General features: G+C 37.9%; 2 protein-coding genes across 2 annotated transcripts; one reads left to right on the top strand and one right to left on the bottom strand.

Moving 5' to 3' along the window:
* The first annotated feature begins 305 nt into the window (after positions 1–305).
* cilp (cartilage intermediate layer protein, nucleotide pyrophosphohydrolase) lies at positions 306–18,880 on the top strand. Its single transcript, XM_057354844.1, has 12 exons — positions 306–414; positions 2,135–2,255; positions 4,456–4,524; positions 10,482–11,880; positions 12,837–12,985; positions 13,601–13,663; positions 13,868–14,137; positions 14,371–14,538; positions 14,901–15,215; positions 15,420–15,528; positions 15,772–15,929; positions 16,023–18,880. Exons 5-12 carry the CDS (start codon positions 12,874–12,876, stop codon positions 18,374–18,376), a joined length of 3,549 nt encoding a protein of 1,182 aa, XP_057210827.1. The 5' UTR covers positions 306–414; positions 2,135–2,255; positions 4,456–4,524; positions 10,482–11,880; positions 12,837–12,873; the 3' UTR covers positions 18,377–18,880.
* Positions 18,881–18,997: 117 nt separating this feature from the next.
* eif3jb (eukaryotic translation initiation factor 3, subunit Jb) lies at positions 18,998–24,699 on the bottom strand. The gene is made up of 8 exons (XM_057355080.1): positions 24,556–24,699; positions 24,364–24,458; positions 22,904–22,970; positions 22,651–22,739; positions 22,432–22,540; positions 20,982–21,161; positions 20,744–20,817; positions 18,998–20,644 (listed from the first exon to the last, which is right to left on the bottom strand). Exons 1-8 carry the CDS (start codon positions 24,575–24,577, stop codon positions 20,510–20,512), a joined length of 771 nt encoding a protein of 256 aa, XP_057211063.1. The 5' UTR covers positions 24,578–24,699; the 3' UTR covers positions 18,998–20,509.
* Positions 24,700–24,876: the final 177 nt, after the last annotated feature.

Raw genomic sequence — 24,876 nt, 5'->3', positions numbered from 1 at the left:
GTAGTGAACACACGCACAGCAAGTGGTGACCACACGAACACCCGGAGCAGTGGGCAGCTATCACTGCAGCGCCCGGGGAGCAAGTGGGGGTAAGGTGCCTTGCTCAAGGACACCTCGGTCGTTACCCGCCAGCCCTGAGGATCGAACCGGCAACCTTCTGTTTCACGAGTCCGACTCTCTAACCTTTAGGCCAAGTCGTGGGGGAGGCATCTAGTGGTGAGGTTGTGAATTGCAACCAACCGTTCACTCCACCCCTCCCTTTTGAAGCACCGAGGCTGAGAGAGGATTAAGATGTTGTTATGTTTTCGCTTCTTTCCCGAATGAGATAACGTATTTACCAAACACGAGCAGTTTGTCTGTTTATGGCTTCAAGGGGACCCGTGGTGTATGTAGATAGAAATAGCTCATTCTAAGGTAAGAAAAAAAAACACTTCATTATGTAAGGTCTTTATACACCTCTGAAGACATAGTATATTATATTGCATTTCTGTCAATAGATCTTCCAAAAATGTACACACTGGACCTTTAAGACCTTCAGCCTTGTCAGAAACAGCAAAGGTCATATCATTAGTGTTCATGACAGCAGGCGTGCCTGTGTCTTCATAGAAAATCCATCCATTAATTGATCATTACTGAGCAATTGCAATTGTTTAGGGAGTATAACCCTGTTGTGACATAAATTAGCCTGCGACACCAAGGCTTTGTATTGACCAACCCAGCTCTGGCCTCTGAACCTGTACTTACCGAAAAGGCATTGTGATCAATTAGAAAACCAGAAAGCAACAGTTGACTAAATGGAGGGCAGTGGCATATATTAATTATGTCTTCATTTCAGTGATGGTGTAATGATTGTGCGGTCACCGGAGTCATTGAATCATAAAATCCCACTATATGAAATTGTATATGAAAACACAGAGGCATAGATGGGTAGAGAAAAATGGGCGTGAGGGGGATTAGATAAGAAGACAGTAAATGTGCTGTGAGTGAAGAAGATGAATACTGGTGTGTTTGTTGAATGATTCTCTCAGAGGGCAAAGGATAGAGTCAGAGCAGGTCAGAGGAGTTATTCAATCAGACCTATGTGTCAGGTCTGCTTAAGGAACTAAAGGGGACCAAATAAAAGTCTTAAGAAAGTAATCTCATTACTGGGCTCCTGTTGGAACTGGGCTGATTGAAATCAATTTGGATTGCATATAAAAAGACATTTTGTCTCCAGCTTCAACCGAACATGAAGACAATTCAAAAAACATACTATAGCCTATGCTCTGCTCCATATGCACTCATGTCTGCATTTCTTTGCTTATATGTATGCAAATGTGCAGGAACATATATGGGTTATTTTTCATGCTGTGAGAATGTATCTGTCTTACAAAAAACATGCACAGTGGGTACATGTGAAACCTTTTTACTTTATCAGTTTTGACAGCACCTGTAATTTGCTTTTACAAAGAAAGAGAAACGCAGCAGCTGTTCATGCTGTTCTGTCAGAGATTATGACAGGGGAAATGAGAAACTGAGAGGAACAGCTTTATCACTCTCACAGCAAATGTGTACGTTTAATAAAACATTCTACGTGTGTCTTGAGTCTTGTTCCAGGACCACAGACCACAAAAACATTTTAGGAGCCTAAGTTTTAGTGTGAAAGCGTCAGAATTGGATGACTTAAAATAGCAAAAAAAGGATTAAAATAAACACTACTATGGCCTTTGCAGTCACGAATACTTCAGAAACACAAGGATGAATCTGGGGGGAGATTCAAGATTTTATCTTTAACTCAATTATATGTTAAATAATTTAATACTGTAAATAATGACAATTCAACACCAACAAACAAACCAAAACAAACAACCCCTCTTTTGCCCATTAGCTCCCTATAGCTGTCTGGAATCAGCTATAGGGATGGCCAATCCGCAAATGATCTTGTGTTTTTGGTTCATTTTAAAGAATGATTTCTGCTTCTTTGGGGGATTGAGGGGTGTCTTTTTTAATTCATCTATTGTCAAACAGAATTAAATCTGTATCAAGTTTAGAGCTGATGTGTTTTATGTACAGTATATTGCAGTCATTGACCTGCCATTTGGAAGAGTATCTGTTCTTTTAACCAATTAACAACAAAAGGCTCTCTTCTCTCTAGAGACTCCATCTTCATCTTTTGAGCCTTTTGAGCCATACGGCAGGCTCTGCTCTGGTCTACATGGCTCTCTTTCCCTTCAGTTTTTACCCGCTGACCTCTATAGAGGGAGCTCCCCTAGCAGGTATCCACATCTCTGCACACACTGTCTGACCCTTTCACATATGTTTTCAGACACACATGCTGGCCCTCATTACTTTCATACAATTTCCCACTCAATCTCTTCATGATGTTTTTCTACTTTCATTATCATAGACAGACTACACAACTCACTACACCATCATTAAAAGCTTGCACAATCGGGCAAATCAACTGCATCAGCCACTCACCTTTTAAGCAATCAGTCCCTACACCCAGAAAGCTTCACTTATTTGTAAGTCACTGCGTTCATCACAGGATGGATGCCAAGCTGCTTTTAGCAGAAGATTGATTCTGGAGCAGTATTTCTGTTAAAAATTGTGTGTGTTAAGTAAATGCGTGTGAAGCGAATATCATTAATTTTATATGCTGCTGGTATTTAAAATAGGGCAAAGCCTTGGACTATATTTACCCACAGGTAGGTTTGCTTGGTGAGTAGCAGGTGTTATAAGTTGATATTCTAATGACGCTACTTAAGCACACACACACAATCACGTCCCACATACACTTTACTTTATCATGCTCTGCTGTTCTACCCACGCAAGTCATAAAGAAAAGAGATAATGACACATTCAACTAAATGAGCCTCTGCGGTTTTATTCATGAATCTTAAGCATAGAGCGGCCTGCTTTCTCATGTAAATGCAAACACAAAAACATATTTGTCTAATTTCTTTCTCTTATTGTAATCCAAAATATGCAGAGCTGCATAGAGATCCCATCAACTGAATGAGGTTGTAAAATCCACCATATGATCTTTTTTAATATAATGCTATATAAACAATGGACCATATAAATTATCATTTTCAAAATCTTTGTATCATGATAGGTTTGGAATGCAGTACTTAATGTCTGTACATCTGTGGACTCCTGTTGCTTTCCTAGTGTAGATTGAACAAAAATCACACAAACATTCACTTAAAAGGGAATTTTGCACTTTGTCCATTTTATTTAAATGAGGTCATGTAAGACATAAAAATTGTTTTGTTATACTACAATTGTAAGAAAATGGGCAGAGGATTTCCAATTTCCAGCATGCTTTGCGTGAAACTGCATCGGGTTTTTTTTATCTGTTATGTGTTTTTCAGTTTCAGTTCATTTTTTTAGTTTTGTGGTTACCATTATTTAGAAGAGTGGCGCTTGTGCTTAGGCTGTGCGACGCGTAGCGGTTATATTTAAAACGGTAATTTCTGTTAAATTCTCTGAATTTAATGTCTTTCAAAGGATAAATGATATTTTTAAGTCACATGAACTAAAATATTTAAGTTAAGAACTTTTTATTCTGTAGAAAATGTAAAAGCTCGACTTTTAAAAATCCTATTGGTTTACTATACTTTCTGAGTTGACAATCGTTTTAGGACTCGTATGTAAAAAAAAATTTTTTTTAAATGCCGGATATGATAAGTTTGTTCATGCTGATGACGTGCTAATTAGGTAGAAAGACCAAATGCCTGTTTTAATGTGCAACATTCACAGTGAAGGGCACAACACGAGTATCAATATGATAGTCTGGAGAACAAACGAGAGTGTGTCAGAGAGACAAAGCTGCAGGATAAGCTTTAATTGGGTCATTTCACAAAGTGGGAATGAGACATTTAGAGGTTTAAATGGAAAGCAAATTGCCCATTTTCCATTGATTGTCCTTTTCTACCTTTCTGCCTAAAACAGGGATGCATAATTTACAGCGGTTTCATCATATACTGGGGCTCACATTCGTAAATTAGCCTCATTATTTCTTGAGAACATGGTACCAAGCCTAAAAACAAGCATGGACATGATAAAGCAAATAACTTGAACGCTGTCTGGAATCAGTATTTCTTTTATGGTCACACATTATGTGCTTATTTATGGGAGGAGCATTAATCATGCCTTTTTTAATTAGACCTGGTATTTAGCTGTAATGTTTAAATGTCTAAGGATCTCATATATTGAAATGCATCGCTAGCTTTTCCCCTCAGCTTTTTTTCTTGACCTTTAAATCTCGAACAGCCCTTTTTCAAAACCTATTACATTTTAACGCAACGTTGTCACCGCTGATGTGCTCATTTGCTTTCAATGGGAAATGTGGTATTTTTCCAGTACACGTGTCAGTTGTTTTTTAGATCACTGTACAGATGTGTGTGGGGGGAAATCATTTTTGTTTGATTGATGGGTTTCCTCTAAGAAGGCATTTGTCAATTTTTTCAGGTACACAAGATGCCCTATAGCACCCTGGACAGCCTTTAAACCCTCCCTGACAATGCCTGCTGCCCAGTGGTGAGTCTAAGAATGGCAGATTTGATATTTTGCAGAATGGCAATGACATCTGATGAGAATAATAATGAATGATGGGTAGTAGTGGAAGTAGCTCAGTTAATCTGTGTAAACGTGTCAGCTTCTTGGTCATTTCTGATGAGTTAAAGGAAATTTCTGTGCCACTAACAGCATCAGATAATTGTCAGTGTTGCTGAAGTTCTGAAAGGTTCCTTAAACAGAGCAATGCTCTTTCATTTGACCTCTGATCTCTATATGTCATTTAGCTCCTTTAGGCACTTTTATGTTTATTTCTTTGTGACTTTATATTTATTCTTTTCTTATGTGTGCATTTGGAACCAAGGTTATTTTAGTTTACAAAATTAAATCTTTGGAAATGTTTCTGTTCATTGAAATCAAATAAAATGTTGAACTAAAAAATATAGGAAATGTTAACTAAAGAAACATTTTAGTTAACATTTCCTAAGTAGTAAAGTTTAAAGCACGAAAATTATAATAATAACAATAATAATAAACAAAAAATGAATATAAAACAAAAATGAATTAATCTTATATAGCAACATAAAAAATAAATAAATTATAAAATGACAACAACAAAAATCTAAAAATAAAAGCTAATTTAAAATATTAATAGAACTACAAAACTATAACAACTCTGTTGTTTGGAATGTAGTCAAACATTAGATTTTTTAACAAAAATCCTCTTTTTATTTCATTGATTGATCGATTTTTTTATTTATAATTGGCAAATACTTTTTTTACTTCACTTTTTGCTGCAGGAAAAAAAAACAATTTATTATAATTACATAGCACATACTGCTACAGTATTAATATTAATAGTATCATCATTATTGTTGTTGTTGTTATTATTATTATCATTGAATACTTTCTCATGCTGTTTGACATGAAGTGGCACTATATACAAACAAATGGATTTTGGCACCGTTAGATGGGTTGTGGGCATCAGGCTCTATATAACTCTTATTACATGGCTTGCAATACATCAAGCCTGGATGTTTCAGTATATTTATCCAGATAGAAATACTCCATGGGATGGGTGGAAGTCTCAGACAATGATCAATGAACCTGTCAGGTGGTGCCCTGTGATGTGCTCATTGTGTTTTAGCCATCAGCTACAGGGACTTAGAAGTACCGGACAGCTGGACAGTGCAGCTCGCAGTACAGAGTCATACTGTGGAAATCCTTTCACAACCGCTTAGTGGGCTACCACACGATACAAGAACAAATACTTTCCAGAAATCATCGTCCATGCATAAAATATAATACATCAATGAAAGAGAAAAACAGTCGAAAACATGGAAAATGTTTGGATCATTCATGTTACACTATTGGCTCAATGCTGACATTTGTGGTTTGCTTTGTTCTTGGAAATCCTTTCCGGAGCTAGGAAGGAGGCATGTTTTAATGCATATAGTGTGTGTCTGCTCTGGAGGAGGAAGGCCTTGGGATTTCTGTGCCTCTGATGGCTTTTTCAGGTTTCTGTATGCAATTGCACGTCAGTTTGTGGGGGTATGCTGGTGTCCATTTATACATGTAAGAAGAGGGGGGAGTCGGGGGACCTTAATGTAAAGTACTTTACAGCGCTCCAATACTTACCTTTATCCCCGGTTACACAGAGCATTAAAATGTCTGGAAACAGTATGAAAACATTCTTTGTGAATTTAAGAGGCATATTTAATTTTGTAGAACAACATTTAAAACAACAGTGGTTGACCAATGTTCCAATTCAAAGCAACTTTAAAGAAACACATAATTTATTTACCTAAACAATAATTAAACTATACTATACTTTAGTAATATAAACTATATAACTAAATGAAACTAAATGAAATGAAATGAAATGAAATGATTAAACAATGTGTAATTATAAACTGTCACAAAATAATGACATGTAATTAAATGACTGCTGATCATTACAGTATGTGTACAGCCATATCCACTTTTATAACATGTGACTGACTGCAGCATTTCTAGGTTTACTGTTTTAAATCAAGTCATATTGACAGACCATGTGAGCTGTATAATCTCAGTTAGGACATTATTGGCGTGTTAAAATCCCAGTGACATCTATTGAGTTGAGGTGGAAAAGAGCAAACAGCAGAGAAATTAATCAGGAATTAGGAATTATATACCTAAAACATGTTGTAGTAATCACTTTACTAAAACGATTAATGAAAATGATGTCAGTTTACACAAGTAGGGTAGAATGAGGGTAGCAAAAGCGCCTCCGGTTATATTTGGTCAGCCAGCCTCTAATAGCACCTGAATGTGAGTTCAGAAGCGTTTAATAACGAAAATAAGAAACAGAAGCTTTCTTTCTTTCCTCATTTCATATGCCTCTCCCTCCAGAATAAGAGTTTTCCCAGGTTTTCGCCTCGTTCAAGTTTTGATAAGGCGCTGAACACAGGAAGAGAGAACGGGAGGCTGGCCAGGAGGTCCCAGACAGTGATGTAATCTGTTTGTAAAAAAGCTTTCAAAAGGAGATTGTAACAGCGACATCTTGAGTGGTTCAATGGTTGCCATTCCTGCCACCCCTTTCTATATATCTGTGTCCCTGCTATCTCATTCCCTTTCTTTTAGAAATTCAGCTTTATTAACACAATATTTCACAAACTCTCACTGTTGTGTCTCAAGAAAGATTTGAAAGTGCAGAATGATTCTCAAATTCACGGGATGTGGGCAGATTTGTGTGAGAACAGTGCTCTGACAACACAAACCAGCAACATAAAATACATTCTCGAACTATTAATGCCCTCAAACCATGAACAGGACTTAAATGTTACATTTGCAAATCATGCTAAAATAGTCCCCTAATTGCATCTGATTACTGCACTTAAAAATGAAAAAACAATCAGATTGTTTATTTTTCAAACCTTCTATTGATGGTTTTCTTTGAAACACGTTAATGGTCTCTAATTATGGAGAACTTTTCAAGTAAGTTAATGGTGTTTTCTGGAAAGAGCACGTAAGGTAAAGTACAGTTATGACATGGTCTTTTAAACACAGCTTCAATTCTATTAGTGTGAAACATACGGAAAAACACATACGGGCCCTTTTGTATGTTATTTCAGTTGTTCTAATTGTTCGCTATAAGAATCTGAGGGACGTTTTAAAAACTTTTGGCTGTATTAAAAATTGCTGTTTAAATAAGATATCTGCACAAACATTTGAGTGTACTACTCCCAAGACAATTTGAGTCAGATTCACAGCTGTTGCTATGTTCAAAATGAGCATATTGTAAAATCTGCACTGCGCAGTAGGATATGACGCAAATAAAAGAGTAGGTCATTGGTTTTTAAAGGCACTCTTTGACTCTCTCCGAGAGTTATATTGTTGTATAACTTTATCCCCTTATGTAAAAACACCCCTTTGAAGGGTTTCTTTAAGGGAGAGCGACTAAGGCAGACTGTACCAATGACTGTTAGAGAGAGAGATGGAAGACTTTTTCTTTCCAGTGTGGTGCAAGCACATCTCATTCATCTTGCAGGTCTGCCACATGTTTTTAATCTCATGGACGGTTCTGCATGTCTTTGTGTTTTATTGCTGCCAGGCAGCTGCAGTCAACACTGCTGAAAGATGTACATATGTGAAAATGTTCAACATATCCTTTAAAATATGTTCATATGGCTGTTTATCTAAATGTTTGCCCTAGTTTGATCCCTGGACATCGACCGCCTTTCGTGACCTAACATTCATTCTGTGCGCACACTTGTGCTAGATTTTGTTTCATCATTTGAAAAGTATTTGGAGGGTTATAAACCACAATGCTTTGGCAACATCTTGCTTGTTCCACAGCATTACGACATTGATTCACAAATACTTTATTCCTGTCATGAAATGAATACATACAATAGAATTTATATATGGTCAGTGTTTTTGTCTGTTTGTTTAACAGAGTTAAATTATTTATTTGTTTATATGTACAAATATTTTAATTAGAAATTCATAATTTTTTCTAATAGTTGATTTAACAAAGCTTTGAAACACAAAACAATGTGATGCTATCATTTTCACATAAAATTGTGTAAAAACTGCAAAATAAATTGCATTATGCAATATTTCATGTCAATTTCTTCAAACACTTTTTATTGCGACATGTATAGAGTATGTTTACAAGACAAGATGAAAGTATACAAAATAATTTCGTGCAAAGAGACAATCTACTTTATTATATTTATTTGTCTGTAATTTATTAATCGTTTTGAAATACCCCTCTGAAACTCTAGGTGAGTGGAACAATGCGTTATGCTTAAAAACTCATTAAAAATAAGATGTCATTTTAAACAACAATCATAGCTAACATAGCAATAAAAACTATAAAACTCAAATGTGAAGACCAGCCCTGCTTCTCTGTCAGACAAAAACCTCACAAGAGAATTTCAAAAATCTGTTTCATATTTTCTTGATCCGCCTCAACTAACTCCGATTTACCTCAAAGAGTGAATCATAAGCAGAGATTTTTAGCCAATTCATGGAATGTTTCATCATTCTGAATGGCAAGAGGAACAGGGTTAACATCCCTTTCCTTGGATCCAGGTCCCTTAATGACCCTACCAGAAGCTGCTCTACATACTTTCACTGGTGAAGTCATTAAATCAAGCTTCCTCAAGATCCCCCCCAGCACGCTCTCCTGAACCACAACATTACCCTGTCGGGTTCTTTTTGGATCCAGATCCTCAGTTTAGACACTAACTGTAGTGATGGTCAAGAGTAGTTATGGCATGATAGCAGTAAAAAAAAATAAAGAATACGTGCTATATTAACTTTCTTTAGTTTCTAGTTTGGAGTGTTTATCATCCACTTTAGACAAAATGTTGAATGCTCTCTAAATGTTCACTTTGGATAAAAGTGTCTCGAGTCTTGAGGTTTTGGGAACGTAACGTACACATTTCAATATTCTAATGTGATTACAACATATAATTTATTACATTTCCTGCTGAAGCCAAGCCCAAAAATGGGCCCATTACAATGGAGGCTATTCTCAAACACTACTTCTGAAAGACTGTATGATTCCCACTTTGTCAGAATAATCTGATGTTTCTGTTTCACAACCCGTAAATATAATAAGATGATTGTGGTATTTTAGTAGTAGTATTTTAGCTGCAGCACTTTTTCACCCTTGAAATCCTCTGTTCACTGCTCCTAGTTAGCTGACAAAGATTCAGCTACATTCATTGTACAGAGCGAAAAACTATTTTGAAAAGTAAAATGATGTTTTTCATGTTATTTTACACTTTTGCAAGGTAAATTTGCTTCTTATTTCTATAATTTACCATTTTTACAGCACTTTAAAAATATGTGAAAAATTCCATAAAATTACAGTTTTTTAAAAAAGATTATTAAAGGTTTGTTCCATACTGCAGTGATCGCCCATACACCGCCTTGTAACAATGCATTTGAAATGAAAAGGACAATTAGAAAATACCAACATAACACTGTGAAACGTCGTGTTCAAGTCGTGCTTGCAAAAATGATCTGGGTTCAAACCTTAACCATTGTTAGAATTTAGTTCAAATTTGAGGTTATGATAAGGGGAGAGGCATTTTCAAAACACGCTAGGGCTGGGCGGCTGACCAATTTTCGCAGACCGTTTTGGAAGAGGGCTTTAAAGAGACAAGAGCTACAAAGAATTGCTGCATTATGGAAACAGTTTTTTTTTAAACTTTAAATCATGTAAATGTATTTAGGGCAGACCCCAAAAATAAAATTTCAATGCTCAACTTTACTAGGCACCATGACAGAAATAATAAAGCAGGCATTATGTACTCTACAGGAACTTGGTTTTAATTACATTTTTTTGTCTTGTGTACTTCGTTGAGGTTCTGTAATGTGCCAACTGCCAATACTTGCCTTGAGTCCATGTCTGTTGCCATGCAACAAATAAACCTTGTGTGTTTACTTGTGTTTGTTTATCTTTCCACTTCCTCTTTGTGTGCCAGCCTACAGGTCCTGTCCTGCTCAATTATCAGGAAAAAGGGTCCTTTGAAGAGCAGCAGTCCACCTTAAAATGGTCTTCTCATAAAGAACCTTGTAAGCATACTTTACAGAAGATTACAGTGTACCGCTGTTACTAAACTGCTGCTGATGTGGGATCAGAATCTTAAAAGCACCGGAAAGTATCATGGTGTTGAAAATGGTACAATGGCAATACCATGTTTACGCCAATATGGTTCCTTGGAGCATTTTGAAAATATCAACCTGCATAAATATTATAATCATACAGTACCATAGAATTACCAAAGAGATAAAGGGTAAAATTTTCTTTTACTGTCCTACTGAAATAACTACAATACCTACCAACAGCTACTGAAGTATGTTGTTCTAATGACCTCACCATTCTCCAAATTGCCTTAACACAGGAAATGTGAAAGTCAGTGTCCAGTAAACAAGAGGTGAGGTTTTATTTGTGGTGGGCTTAAACGTTGCTGTTAAAACAGAATTGAACTGGCCTTTGGCCTTTTTATATTCAGACCCATCTTTACACACAGTACGACAGTATCAGTCAGATGTTTTCCTACGTGTTTTATCGCCTTAGGGCATGTAAAATTAGATGAATATAATTGAGATTTTAAGAACCTTGTACAGTTGTAAACTGTATAACACACCATAGGGTGTGTTCTGTTGCATCTGACATCATAACTGGACAACGCGGCGTATTGTTGTTGGCTCGTTGCATTACCAAATCTTTCATATTGTTTATCAACACATTCAGAAGGACATGGGAGAGAACACGCTAAATCATTTGAGAATGAGTCACAGAAATAATTTGTCTCATGTGTTTTAAATACACGGATGTCTTTATGATCAGTAATCTAAACTGTTGATAAAGGCAGGCTCAGAAAAATAGCTTTCTGTGTAAATGTTGCGGAACTAAAGTGAAACATGAAACACCCAGCAATGAATATCTCACCACACCGCTGACACAACTGTAAATCTTTACGTAAAAAATCTGTGTGCGTGTATCTCTGTGTCTATTTGTTATACAGAATATTGACATCTGAAAGCCTTCAATCACAAGGTCTGTTTCTTTAATGACGTTGAAAGTAGTCTATAAGGACTCTAGAAACTGGAATCTATCAATTATTATTTATATTTAATTGCTTTGAGGATGTTGTTCCAGGACACCCCTCACTCAGACTTAAGCAGTCAAGTCATTTTGTTGTTTCTTGAGAATGAGAGCCGACCCTGTGGCTCAGGGCTGAGCTATATAAGTACCAGACAAAGACCTGAACTGCACATTCACTCTCTCTCTGTCTTTCTTACTCCAAGTGTTTAGCTACTGCTCTGTAAATACATCACAGGAATAGAAAAGCTGTCCACAGACAAACAGTTGCTTTGGTAAGATATCAAATTCTTTTTTTTTGTTGGTATAAATATATGACATAATTTTTCATAGATGATATAAATTTGATTCAGTTGCTAATGCTTTTCAATGGTTTCCTCCAATTTATGAGTTTTTCCTTTCACAATTCAATTCTTTTATCTTTTAATGTGTCTTAAATTTGGATATTCTTTAATGTATATGTATATACAGTATATATATATATGAAGAGTTTGGTTCCAAAATGAGATGACTTATTTATTTATTATGTTATCATGTTTTTAATGTGTTTTATTGTGTTAGTTAGATGTATTTTTTGATTATTTAAATCAAAACAAACCAACTGCAGTTTGATTGATATTAACTGGAATGAACAATAACAAAAACATGATTTTTGAAAAAAATCTAATTTTGGAACCAAACTCTTTATATATATATATATATATATATATATATATATAGTATTTAAACACTTTCTCCTTATCGACTGTGCATTTGCATTGTGAAATATTTTATATTGTCAAAATCTGACACTGTGATAATAAATAAATATGGTGCATTTTTGTGTGTATGGAATCTGTGTAGTTCTGGGTTTTCTGGCAGGATGTAGAAACAGTTGTGCATTCCCTTGACGCACTGATGACTCTCACAGATGTGATATTTGAGAGCAACTAAAAAACTTAAACTTAAAACTTTGTCTCAAAAGTAAGTTTGTCGTACCTGCTTTAACAAGATTTCAATTAATTATTTCAGCCTCTCCAATACTCATTTGGTTGTTGTTAATGTTTTTAAAGTACACACATGTTCTCTGGTAAATTATTTACCTCGTAAGATTGCCAAAAGTTAATAGCCAGTAGATGAACAAAGGCGCATTATGGGATTTCCCATAAGATTTACTCAAATGCAAACACTGTGGTCAATTTCAGTTTACGAACCGCTTGCTTATCTTTATTTTCTTCTCTGATTGGCACAGAATCTGTGGCTGGACTATTCTTAGTGTTGAGCTGTGTATGGGTGCTTCATTTCAAGAGGTCAGAAGTCATTTACAAAGAGCCAGGATGGGCTCTCTCTCGACATGGACCTTTCTTCTATTTCTGTTGGGAATTACACGCACGACTGAAGGTTTGCTCGGCTACGGCCCTTTAAACACTTAACTACAAAAACATAAAATGCCATAATTTAATTAGCACATTTCATACTAGCCCCTAATGCAATATAGTTATCTGGCAGAGCCGGAATAATTTCCACAGGATTTTGACAGCTGGCTTTAAGAAACTTGACTCTTCAGTGCCCCCCCCACCCAGCCCCCCAATAGCAAAACCATTAATGAAGAAAAGGTAACATTGTTCTAGTGTCCCGTTATATCCAGAAGCTGGGGTGTTTTGCAAGCCAGCAGTCAGAAAGGCCACCTATCAGCAATTGCTCAAGTGTTTTAGAGAACAACTTGCAGAAATCACTGTTAAACTGGGATATGACAAAAGGTACGTTTACACAAAAATAAAAATTCTGTCATTACCGTTCCTTCATATGGGAAGCAGAGGGATAGGCTATTTCACTGACAGAGACATGAAAAATACTGTGGCACCAGTACGGTGTTCAACAATAAACTTTGATTAACCCACAAACACATTGACATGATTGTCAGTGTTTAACAGGCTTCACAATGGCAAGAAAAACAGAGAAACTGTGTTTGGATTCCAAGATGAAAAAGATTAAGAACATTTGTTTTCACCTTAGGGATAAAAAGAAGCGTCAGGAAAATATCAGAGAGGCCAAGCCCAGCTGTGTACTCCAATGTGGGTAGGTTTATCTATTATAGGCTCAGTGGTTAGAGCATGGCACTAGCAATGCAAAGGTCATGGATTCGATCCCAGGGGATTGCACACAGTCAGAAACAAATGTATAATACAATGCAATGAAAGTTGCTTTGGATAAAAGCGTCTGCCAAATGCATAAATGAAAATGATTGGTATTCAAAAAATGTAAAACCTTTCCTGTGACCAGATGACTTTGAGTGGACCACATGGTTTAATGTCGATCATCCCGGAGGGAAAGGAGACTATGAAAAGCTGAACGTCATAGCATTTTATTATCGAGGTCGTGTGTGTGAGGTTCCTCGAGCTCTAGAAGCACGCACTACTGAATGGATGCCAGCTCGCAGCACCGGAGAAAGAGTACATGCTGACCCAGCCATTGGCTTCTGGTGTATTAATGCTGAGCAGCCTGCGGGTAGAAACTGCTCAAACTATGCTGTACGCTTCCTCTGTCCAAGAGGTAAGAAAATGAATGTATAATAAGCTACATTATGTTTCAAAGCACAAATCCATGCATCATATTGCAATGTTCAAAGCTTAGAGTTTGTTCGTGCATTCAGTAAAAAAGCGAACATTAATTCTTTGAAAATAAATAGAAATATGCAAAAGCTGAATGTATCAGAGTTACTGTAATATGAGTTCTTTAAGACCTATCTGCATTTTTAATTTATTTATCCAACTCTTTCCATTCAGATAAGCCATTAGAAGTTGAACCAATATGGGGTCAATGGTCGGACTGGAGTCCATGCCCGGCTCATTGTGATCAGGTGGCAACACAGCATCGCTCTAGAACCTGCAATTCTAAGCAATGCAATGGGCCAGCTGCCGAAAGCAGAACATGTGAAGGGCCATCCTGCCCAAGTAACAAATCTGAATTTTCTTAAAGAATATATTTTACTAGCCAAGTACAATTCTGTTAAAAACTAGTCAGATACACTTTATGGACAGAAGTATTGGGACGCCCCTTTCTAATGAACAGGTTTGACTATTTCAGTGAGCACAAATGACTTGAAGGCTTTGAGCCAAACACTCAACACGCAAACCCATTTATGACTTGTACACAATGGTACAATCATTTCAGAACAGAAAAAGGCTTTTCCAAAATAGTATTGGGACATCCCAATACTTCTGGTCCATATAGTGTATGTCAGAAAAAGGATATCAGTCACCGTGTTCCTTTTATAATTCTGCATTACAAGTCTTGTTCACCTTTGCTTCTTCAGGCTGTGATCTGCAGTGTGTGATGGGCAGTGTAAATGTTGAATGTGATGGCTGTACCTGTAAAGATCACACAGTTCTAGGATCAGTCCGCAGTGCCGGTGGCCTCCCTGCGCCCGGAGCTGCCATTCTCAGCACTGATCCAAGCCCCCGACTCCTCACTGTTACCGATCACAATGGACATTTTCATATCCCTGGAATCTGCCCTGATGGCAACACTACTTTGATGATCAAACTGCCGAATCACACTCCACGAAAAGTCACTGTGCCGCAAAGCACTGAATACACCTCAGTCCTCCATTTGAAGCTGGAGAGAGCAAGTAATAATGCTTTCAATATTTGTTAAGAAAACTAGACAAAATACAAAAACTACAACTACAAAACAGATGTGGTTAGCCACCAAATCTATTCATTAAAGTTTTACAGAAATAACCCAATGAATGGCAAACAACATACTTTTTTGTCTCGTCATAATGCATTGCAATAATGATAGTAAATGCAATATTACTAACTGTGTTCCTCAGAAAAACTCTATGTGCTGAAAAATCCAGAGAACAAGGCCAGAAAGGAAGGTCAAACTGCTGCTTTCTGTTGTAAGGTTGATGGCTTACCTGAACCAGACAAGTATGAATGGTAAGCTTAAGCCTTTAAAATAGGAATAGATGTTTGCTGACAGTAAATGAGAAAAGACAGAGCCTCTTTAATATGCAATGTAATCCTTATAATAAGTATGACAGGGTACAGATTTAAAGGCAGGGTAAAAGAAGCAAGCTGACTTGAACAAATTTCTCAAAACAGTCAAATGTCCCCAATGCCTGGCAACAACAAATTACGCCATTTGACAATACAACAGTAATCAATGCTGTCCATCTACAGGTTCCACGATGGTTCTCTGCTGGACAGGAATCAATATCAGTATGACAAGACATTGATTTTGAGGAATCTTACTTTGGACCAGATGGGAGAATACTACTGCAGAGCTAGTAATGAGAATGGAGCAATCAAATCCAAACCAGCCACCCTCACAGTCACTGGTTTGTCCTTTTATGCATCTATGCACATTTTATATTAATCCACGTTTAGGTTTAGTTCTCATCTGTTGTTTCTTAATCTTTTTCTGTGTTCAGGTCAAAACGAGCCATCATGTAACCCTACACCTGATTTCCACCTGATCCGCCTACCACATGACTGTTTTCAAAATGAAACTAACTCTTTCTACTACGACGTGGGAAGATGCCCTACATCCACATGTACTGGGAAGCTAGATAATGGCATCCGATGCAAAGACTCTGTTTCCTACTGCTGTGGAATTTCAAACATGGAGGAAAAAGAGATTAAATGCCAGGGATATCATTTACCAATCATGGTAGTGACTCAGTGTGGCTGCAAAACATGTGTGGACACAAAATCTATTGTTCGTGGACGTGCTGTTTCAGCAGACACAGGGGAGCCAATGAGGTTTGGACACATCTACATGGATGGCGTAAGAGTCAGCCGAACGGGATACAAAGGAACGTTTTCAATCCAGGTTCCAAAAGACACAGAACGTCTAGTTCTCACTTTTGTGGACAACTTGCAGAAGTTTGTGAACACCACAAAAGTACTACCATTCAATACTAAAGGCGGAGCTGTGTTCCATGAGATCAAGCTACTGAGGAAAAAGCCGGCTGTGACCATTAGCTCAAGGGAGACCAATATGCTAGTCCTTGGGGAGGTAGAGGGCCAGGACCCCATTGCTGAGATCGAGATCCCACCCAACACATTCTTTAAAGAAAATGGAGAGGTGTTCATGGGAAATGTCAAGGCCAGTGTGACATTCCTTGACCCTAGGGATATATCAACAGCAGCGGCTGCCCAGAGTGATCTCAACTTCATTAGTGCTGAAGGTGATACTCTGCCCTTGAGGACTTATGGAATGTTCTCTGTAGACTTCAGGGCTGAAGAAGGAGGCGAGTCACTCAACGCTGGAGAGGTGAAAATACGTCTCGACGCAGCACAAGTGAAGGTACCCGAGCACTTGAAGACCATGATGCTGTGGTCCCTTAATCCTGAAACTGGTTTGTGGGAAGAAGAGGGACACTTCCATGCAGAGAAAAAGCAAAGAGGAAAAAGAGAAGAGCGTACCTTCCTCATAGGTAACATGGAAATCCGTGAGAGGCGGCTGTTTAACTTGGATGTACCGGAGAACAGAAGATGTTACTTAAAGGTGCGGGCATTTCGTAGTGATCGGTTTATGCCAAGTGAACAAGTTGAAGGGGTCGTGATGACTTTAATAAATATGGAGCCCACGCCAGGGTTTTCAACTAACCCTCAGTCTTGGGGTAGATTTGACAGTGTCATCACTGGCACAAATGGAGCGTGCCTTCCAGCCTTCTGTGATGAACAAAAAGCAGATGCGTATTCTGCCTACGTCATGGCTAACCTTGGCGGAGAAGAGCTAGAGGCAGTAGCATCATCTCCAAAGTTTAATCCAAGCAGCATTGGTGTTCCACAACCTCATCTGAACAAATTTAACTACAGACGTACAGATCATGACGATCCCAGAATAAAAAAGACAGCATTCAGCATCAATGTGGCCAAACCCAGGTCGAACGCAGCTGAAGAAGCCAATGGTCCAATCTACCCATTTGAAAAACTTAAGGAGTGCGAGGAAGCTCCATTCAATGCAGCTCACTTTCGTTTCTCAAGAGTTGAAGGAGATCGCTACGATTACAACACAGTGCCTTTCAATGAGGACGATCCAATGAGCTGGACAGAAGACTACTTGAGTTGGTGGCCAAAGCCCATGGAATACAGGGCCTGCTATATTAAAGTCAAACTCAACAGCGCCCATGAGCTTAACGTTCGTTCTCGCAATATGGGAGGTACACATCCAAAGACCGTCGGTCAACTGTATGGTATACGTGATACCAGAAGCATTCGTGACATGGACCAATCAACTGTTTCTGCCGTGTGTGTGGAATTCAAGTGCAGCGGGATGCTCTACGACCAGGATCGTGTGGATCGCACCCTTATAAAGATAATTCCTCAAGGCAGCTGCAAAAGAGACAGTGTAAACAGCATGCTACAAGAATATTTGGTAAACCACCTCCCACTGGCTGTCAATAATGACACAAATGAGTTTACTATGCTTGCACCCCTGGACCCACTGGGACACAACTATGGCATCTATACAGTGACTGATCAAGACCCCCGAACAGCCAAAGAAATCGCGCTAGGCCGCTGTTTTGACGGTACATCGGATGGTACCTCTAGAGTCATGAAGAGCAATGAGGGCGTGTCATTGACATTCACCTGTGGTGCTAAGGAGGTCACTAGACAGAGCGTGTTCCAGCAGATGCAGAACTCACTGGGTCAGGCTACAGCTGGAAGTGCACGCCAAGGAAGAGAAAACAGGAGACTGAGAGGCAGTTCGACCGTAGCTCGCAACAGTAGGAGGAGTACTCGTAATCCATACATGCGTGTCCAAACTATTGGTTAATATTCCAAGAACTTAAAACGTTACATAAAACCAAAAGAGCTGCTCTTATGGGAGTTTTTGTCAAGTTCAGCTCTGGTTTCTAGAGTTTCAAAACGTAAAGACGGTAAGAAAAGTGCACATGGATTTACATGACGTTGCCTGCAATTTAAGTACAAGTCATTTAGGCTCATTAAGCAAATGCCATGTTACCTGACCAATATCATTACAGATTTTATCATTTGTAAAGCGGAAAGAAAAGAATTCCATACTGTATGTATCATAAATCTCCAGAAGAACATTTGCTTTTTGTAATTTTTTCACATGTATTTTCTATTCTCCTGTACTGTGGTAAATTTTATACTACTACAAATGTAAATAATATATTTATTACATACTCCAGTGTCAAAGACAAAGCTGTTAAACATCCCACTTTCCACATGTCCCATTCATCATTTACTAATATGAAAAAATCGTCTAATTTCATAGCTTCTTACAAAAATACCAAGTGAATCATTTAAACCAATGACTTAATTTTTAAAATAAAAACAGACTTTAAGCCTTTATAGTATCTACTCAATTTTAAATTTTTTGTAAACAATCATCAATCACAGCCCAAGACAAAGTAAACTCTGTTATGCTGAATAGTGAAAAGCCTGACTTTAATTTGGCTGAATTTTAATTGTACACACCTGTAAAAGCTATATATAATTATAAACCTCCACATAGTGTAGCTAGTAAGGATTAAAATCCACCAAGTGCAAACACCAATAAAGATGGAGTAAGCGATTTCTGAGAAACTGTTAAACACTGAAATCCACATCCACACAATTCCTTTCATGAATAGTTGCTAGATGTATGTTCTGCATGCGTGTTTAAAAAGAAGTACTGTTTCCACACAGTCTGAGCTGTGTAAATAAGAGGAAAAAACAAGTGGATAATACCAACCCACACAACACGGTAACGCCCTTAACAGTAAAAGTTGGTGCACATGCTCATGATATGGGAAGAAAAAGAACAAGCATTCATTATTTAAAAAGCAGAGCAATGAAGGTGGGGTGTGTTTCTTTTAGCCAAGGATGTGTTTGTTTGGGTGTCGATTTCAAATATCAACAGTTTCTCACAAATTGCTTAACGCACCTTTAATCAGTTGATTGCATTTTAAACACTGAGAAAAAACAAAAAGGTGCTTCATTCTTAAGTGATCTGTGTAAGGTCCGGGTTCAACAAGCTTGGTGTTGGTTTTGTTTTACTTTGCAAGTGTCTAATACCCATTTAGTCAGTGTACTACCTCAGTTCTTTATGCAGCGTTGACTCTAGAAGCAATGGAAAACGCTAAAAATTCTGCTTGTAAATGTTAAATTAGGGGCAGTTGTGGCCTAATGGTTAGAGAGTCGGACTCGTGACCAGAAGGTTGCCGGTTGGATTCCCAGGGCCGGTGGGTAACGACTGAGGTGCCCTTGAGCAAGGCACCTTACCCCTACTTGCTCCCCGGGCGCTGCAGTGATAGCTGCCCACTGCTCCGGGTGTACGTGTGTTCACTACTTGCTGTGCGTGTGGTCACTACTCTCTGGATGGGTTAAATGCAGAGGTCACATTTCGTTGCCTTGTACTTGTACATGTGCAATAACAATAAAGTTGAATCTAATCTAATCTAAATTACATTCAAGTTTGGGAATCTTAATGCTGTGATACTGTTTAGCGTATTAATCTGCAAGAAAAACACAACCACACTTGCAATAAGGGCATTCATGGAAGAAATTAAGTTTGCATAGAACATCACATTTACTTCTGTGTAACTGAAATTGCACAGCTTTAAAAACATAAGTCACTTTCAATCAAAACTGTTTTTTTTTAACAAAGTTCTCTATAAGGCATTGACTTTCTTGTTTAGGCCAATAAGAGGAGACGCCTCCAGAGAAGTCCCACATCATGTAGTCTCTGTTTTGGAGATAAAATAAGATTTCAAGGTCATCTGAAGAAATTTGCTTTGCCCACTTGTCACCAAGGCATAGCAGCTTTACGAGGAGTCTGTCACCACTCAAAACCAAGTAAAAAGGGTTTATACATTGTCCATTTCACTCCAATATGGCACTGAGTAGCATGAAGGGTACAGGGGTGTCTGGGAACTGTGTGAATGGGGACAATGAACCTTTGTCACATGAAGTCATCATATTCATTGCCGTAGCCACCATCAAAGGCACCATAATCAACCAAGTTGTCTTTCATGTTTGCCTTTAAACCACCACCAGGGGTTACACCTTTCTTCTTTTTCTTGTTTGCCCTCTTTTCCTGTGGATGAATTGAGATTGATCTTTTGATCATAAACAATACTGCACTGGGGAAAAATACCCATTTGAGAGACAAAAAAATCCTCATAATTCAACTCACCTTTTCTTGTCTTTGTTTTTCACTAAGCAGAACCGACAAAGAGCTACTTATTTTCTTCAGGTCATCTACTTCCACTACTCAGACACAAAAGACAACATGCTCATAAACTGGACATAGTTTTTTTTAAATTCACCATATAATCTTAATACCAAAAAAATACCAGTAATACCTATATAACCCCAATGTAGTAAAGAATGTAAATTTTGACAGTCATGCTAAAATAAATGTTAAGACTTACATGAAATGCAAAGCTCTCTAAACAGTGACTCCAAAAAGCTTGAATAATGCACAGATTTTTCGAACTGTGTAAACTTTTCTTTCAGTAATTTTTCAAACGCAAGAAAATCTTCTTTTGATGAGGGGCACATGGCTTCAATTCCAGAGACATTGTTTGTCATATTAACAGTAGTATCGACACCTGAAGAAAGACAGCTTGTTAATTGATAGTAACAAATTGGCTTGACTTTAATAGACAATTAAATCAACTACAAAGATCTGTATACAAGTTCAGCACTTAACATAAGATACTAGGGCTGGTCCAAATACCATTTTTGGAGATTCGAAACTTCGGAGGGAGGGGGCTGAACATATACTTCTCTCTAATAAAGGCAGGAATCTCTGTCTGTCTGTTTGCATTTTTATTATGTAGAAAACCGTTCATCCAACCGACTTCACACGTGGCGGGTGTGTTGCTGCGGAGTGCGGGTGTGTTGCTGCGGCGAGCCTCACATTAAAATTAGTTCCCTTTCGATTTTTAATGGCAAATTATCTTTTATTTAGTTTCTGTATTAAGTTAATTTAGAAAAATGTTTGGAGTATTTTTTGTTTGTGGTTCAGGTGCTAGCATAGTTTCATTGCCTACTGCGCTGGAGTGCGGATTTAAATGCATAGCATGAATGAGACTGCTTGCAGCCATTAAAATAGTTTGGTTTTGTTTTCAATGGTAAATTAGATATATTTCATTTCCTTTCTTTATTACGTTAGTTTAGAAAAATGTTTTAAGTATTTCTTGTTCGTTGCTCATGCACAGAACGCAGTTTGATTGCCAAACGTGCCAGAGATGCAGATTTAAATGCATGACGGGCATCAGTCCGTTTAAATTCCTCATTCAGCTTCAGCTGTCACTGTAAGAAAGAAACGTTGGATACGTGCGACATAGTGAGATGCAACCTGTGTCCTTACTGGGTCCCAAACTGCTCCAAATATTAGGTTTGTCGGACATCATGCAGCGCTGCGCAGACCGAACAGCGCAAAGCATCTTTCATTAATTGCTCTCGTGTTGTTTTGATAAAACACAAACTAGCAATTTTATAGGCGTACTACTTACAGAACTCATGTGATTTTTCAAACTTGATGTGCTGTTGTGGTAGGCCAGTTTCAAATCGCATATTTGGCACACTGCCTTCGTCTTGTCCTCACTGAAATTTAAAGTGTTCCCACACACCTGAGGTCTTCATCATTTTTGTCTTCTCTTCCAGATTAACTAAATCATGACGTTCACTCATGGGCGATTCCTATTCAAGCGCGAATGAGAACCGCATCGCCGAGAGATGAGAATATTCGAATCTCAAAACTGAAAATCGAATGCCAACCCACCGAACGAATATTCTGGTCCAGCTCTAAAAGATACCACTAAATAATTAATAAATGTCTGACAGTATATGCAGTGCACAAAACTTGACTCTTACCGAAAGCCTCACGGGCCAATTCCAGGTCTGCCTCCTCTTGCAATTTATTTAGCCGCAGCTTCTCTGCTAGCTGCTCCTCTGGTGATAGTTGATTACTCATCTGTGTTTCCTGCATTAACAATTTATAACAGAAGTTATAAACTTTGTTAAAAACATGTAAAATAATTAATATTAGCCGGTAGACATTTGCAATTAATGACAACTGATAATTGTTCTTACCTTATTTTTCATCTCTTCTAGCTTTTTCTTTTCAATGTTTTCCTTCTCTTTTATTTTTGCACTTAATGTTTTCTTCTCAGGTTTCACCTCTATATAAACGCATAAATAAAACCATTAAGGGGACTTGAACACTGGCAAACCGTAAAAGCGTGTTCAACTTGAGTCTAGAAAACTTCCAGTTTAAGAAATACGCCTGCCTTTGAAAGGTTTATATTGGTGAATTTGACCACAACATCTCAAAAAAGAATAATACCTGTTTTGTTCTGTTCAACCTTCTGCTCATCCTCTTTCTCCTCCTCTTCATCATCATCCCAGTTATCCTGCAGACAAAGAGATATAGTATGATACCCATAGCTAAAGGAATATTTGGGTCAAGCAACCATTTCAGAGCAATGTGAGGTTGTAAAATCACATTAAGAATTACATCAATAAATAATTACATCATAAATGTTTGTGATTGCTTGTGATGCCAGTATATGGCTTGTGTTTATAAACACATACAACAGCAATTAATTGCAAGAAATCCTTCAATCTTCAAAATATCATATGAATTCCAATTATGAGATCTTAACTTTAACAGATAACTTTTGCAGTAAACAAGTTACACAACATCACTATGCTGTATTTTTCTAGAAACAGGCAAGTTTTCATGACTTTCTGAACTCTAAAGGGCTCAGACACCGGGTTCACCCATATGTAACCAGCTACACAAGGGCAAGCTGATGAAAAGCTAGTCTTTTCTAGCGCCAAAAAACGCCTTTAAGTGACAACAACGCACATTTTAGCTGGAGAAAGCTTCAGCGCGTGAGAGACTTCCAGAGCTTTGCGTCAAAAGGAGACGCGACGAGACCATCAACGCATGACGTCATCTCGGAACTGTACCAGCTGTTGAGCTGGCGCAACTTTTCTAGAACGCGAAAACTACAAGAACTACTAAGAGTAACCCAAATTCAGTCCAAACATCTCATAAAAAGAAGTAAAATAAAGGAAGGTAGTAAGTTACCAAAACAATTTGTACTGTCACACTTTTTAGACCACGTTACAAAACTGTCATTTTGGGAGCCTTGCCAAGCTATCCATAACTAGCACAATTAGGCAAACAGTTACTTAGGATTAATAAAAAAAAGTGTAATGACTAAGCAACATTGACCGGGGTGGCATACAAATAAAATCACGTCGATAATATAAAAACCTGTCACTTTTTTAAAAAGAGCACGTGAAGCTGTTGACGGAGTGCAGCACATGGCCTGTCACTTTCTGCTTTCCAGAAATGCATACACGTTTGTCAGCAAACGACACGAATACTATAAGCATAGACAATGTTTAAACTACATGATGTACTGTAATTACTGTATTAGTTTAATTCATTTGTCATTCTCGAGGCTTTTTGAGTGCCAACAAGTAAGCTTCCACATTTTCTCAAACTGGAAACTAACATTTGCAGACGCGGTCACCATATGTAACAGTACTTCAAGGAAACAATAAATACGAAACTAGATACAGCTGTGTGAATCTTTAAATAAACAGGCCTGATCTAATCTAGGCTAGCTAAACAGCTAAAAATATACCACATGATAACCAAGGTTGTGATGTCTGCTAAGTTAAGTCATATATCGCTTCTCAGGAAACGAGTCAGATACTACATGAATTAAAAGAAGAAAAACACTCTGAAGATAAAGTTTTGATTGTATAGACATTAACACGTTACGTTACCTTCACGTCTTCGTCTTCGTCCTCGCCTTCCCACTTATCCACCAGCAGCCCGGCGGCGTTTTTCAGCGGCTCACTTGGCTCTAAGTTGTCAACGTCTTTGAGAAACAAAATAATATAGTTATTTATGCAGTATAATAACAGGTATAAACACTCTGTCATACACGTAATCTAATATGTGTAAATAATCCCTACCCCAAGAATCGGAATCCGCCATCTTGGCTAAGTGTGAGTTTGTTAAAATACTAGCTGAGGGAAAGCATGTGCACTGCTCTGGTGTGCGCGGCGCGCTCTGTCTTCATGATGACGGGATACCAGAGGACTCGAATAAATAGTCATCTCACAGCGCCCCGACACGGCTCAAGAGAGATATTACACTTTTCCCATATAGTATTACTTTATTTCCGAGAATTCATGCAGTGGGCTTTGCACAACAATAGCAAACAATACAAAATTAAAATACGGAAAACATACACAAACTGAGTTAAATGAAAGGAACAAAAGTTCACAATGTGT

This window comes from Triplophysa rosa, linkage group LG1 (genome assembly GCF_024868665.1).
Source record: "Triplophysa rosa linkage group LG1, Trosa_1v2, whole genome shotgun sequence".
Classification (NCBI taxonomy): domain Eukaryota; kingdom Metazoa; phylum Chordata; class Actinopteri; order Cypriniformes; family Nemacheilidae; genus Triplophysa; species Triplophysa rosa.
The sequence above is the reverse complement of the archived record's forward strand: the minus strand, read 5'-3'. Positions and strand labels throughout refer to the sequence as shown.

Coding starts and splice junctions, on each gene's coding strand:
- eif3jb (XM_057355080.1), bottom strand. CDS start 24,577: ATGGCGGATTCCGATTCTTGGG. Junction 24,459..24,555: donor GGCGGATTCCGATTCTTGGG/GTAGGGATTATT, acceptor TGTTTCTCAAAG/ACGTTGACAACTTAGAGCCA. Junction 22,971..24,363: donor ACGAAGACGAAGACGTGAAG/GTAACGTAACGT, acceptor CTTTGTCTGCAG/GATAACTGGGATGATGATGA.
- cilp (XM_057354844.1), top strand. CDS start 12,874: ATGGGTGCTTCATTTCAAGAGGTCAGAAGTCATTTACAAAGAGCCAGG. Junction 13,664..13,867: donor AGCTGTGTACTCCAATGTGG/GTAGGTTTATCT, acceptor TCCTGTGACCAG/ATGACTTTGAGTGGACCACA. Junction 15,216..15,419: donor TTTGAAGCTGGAGAGAGCAA/GTAATAATGCTT, acceptor TGTGTTCCTCAG/AAAAACTCTATGTGCTGAAA.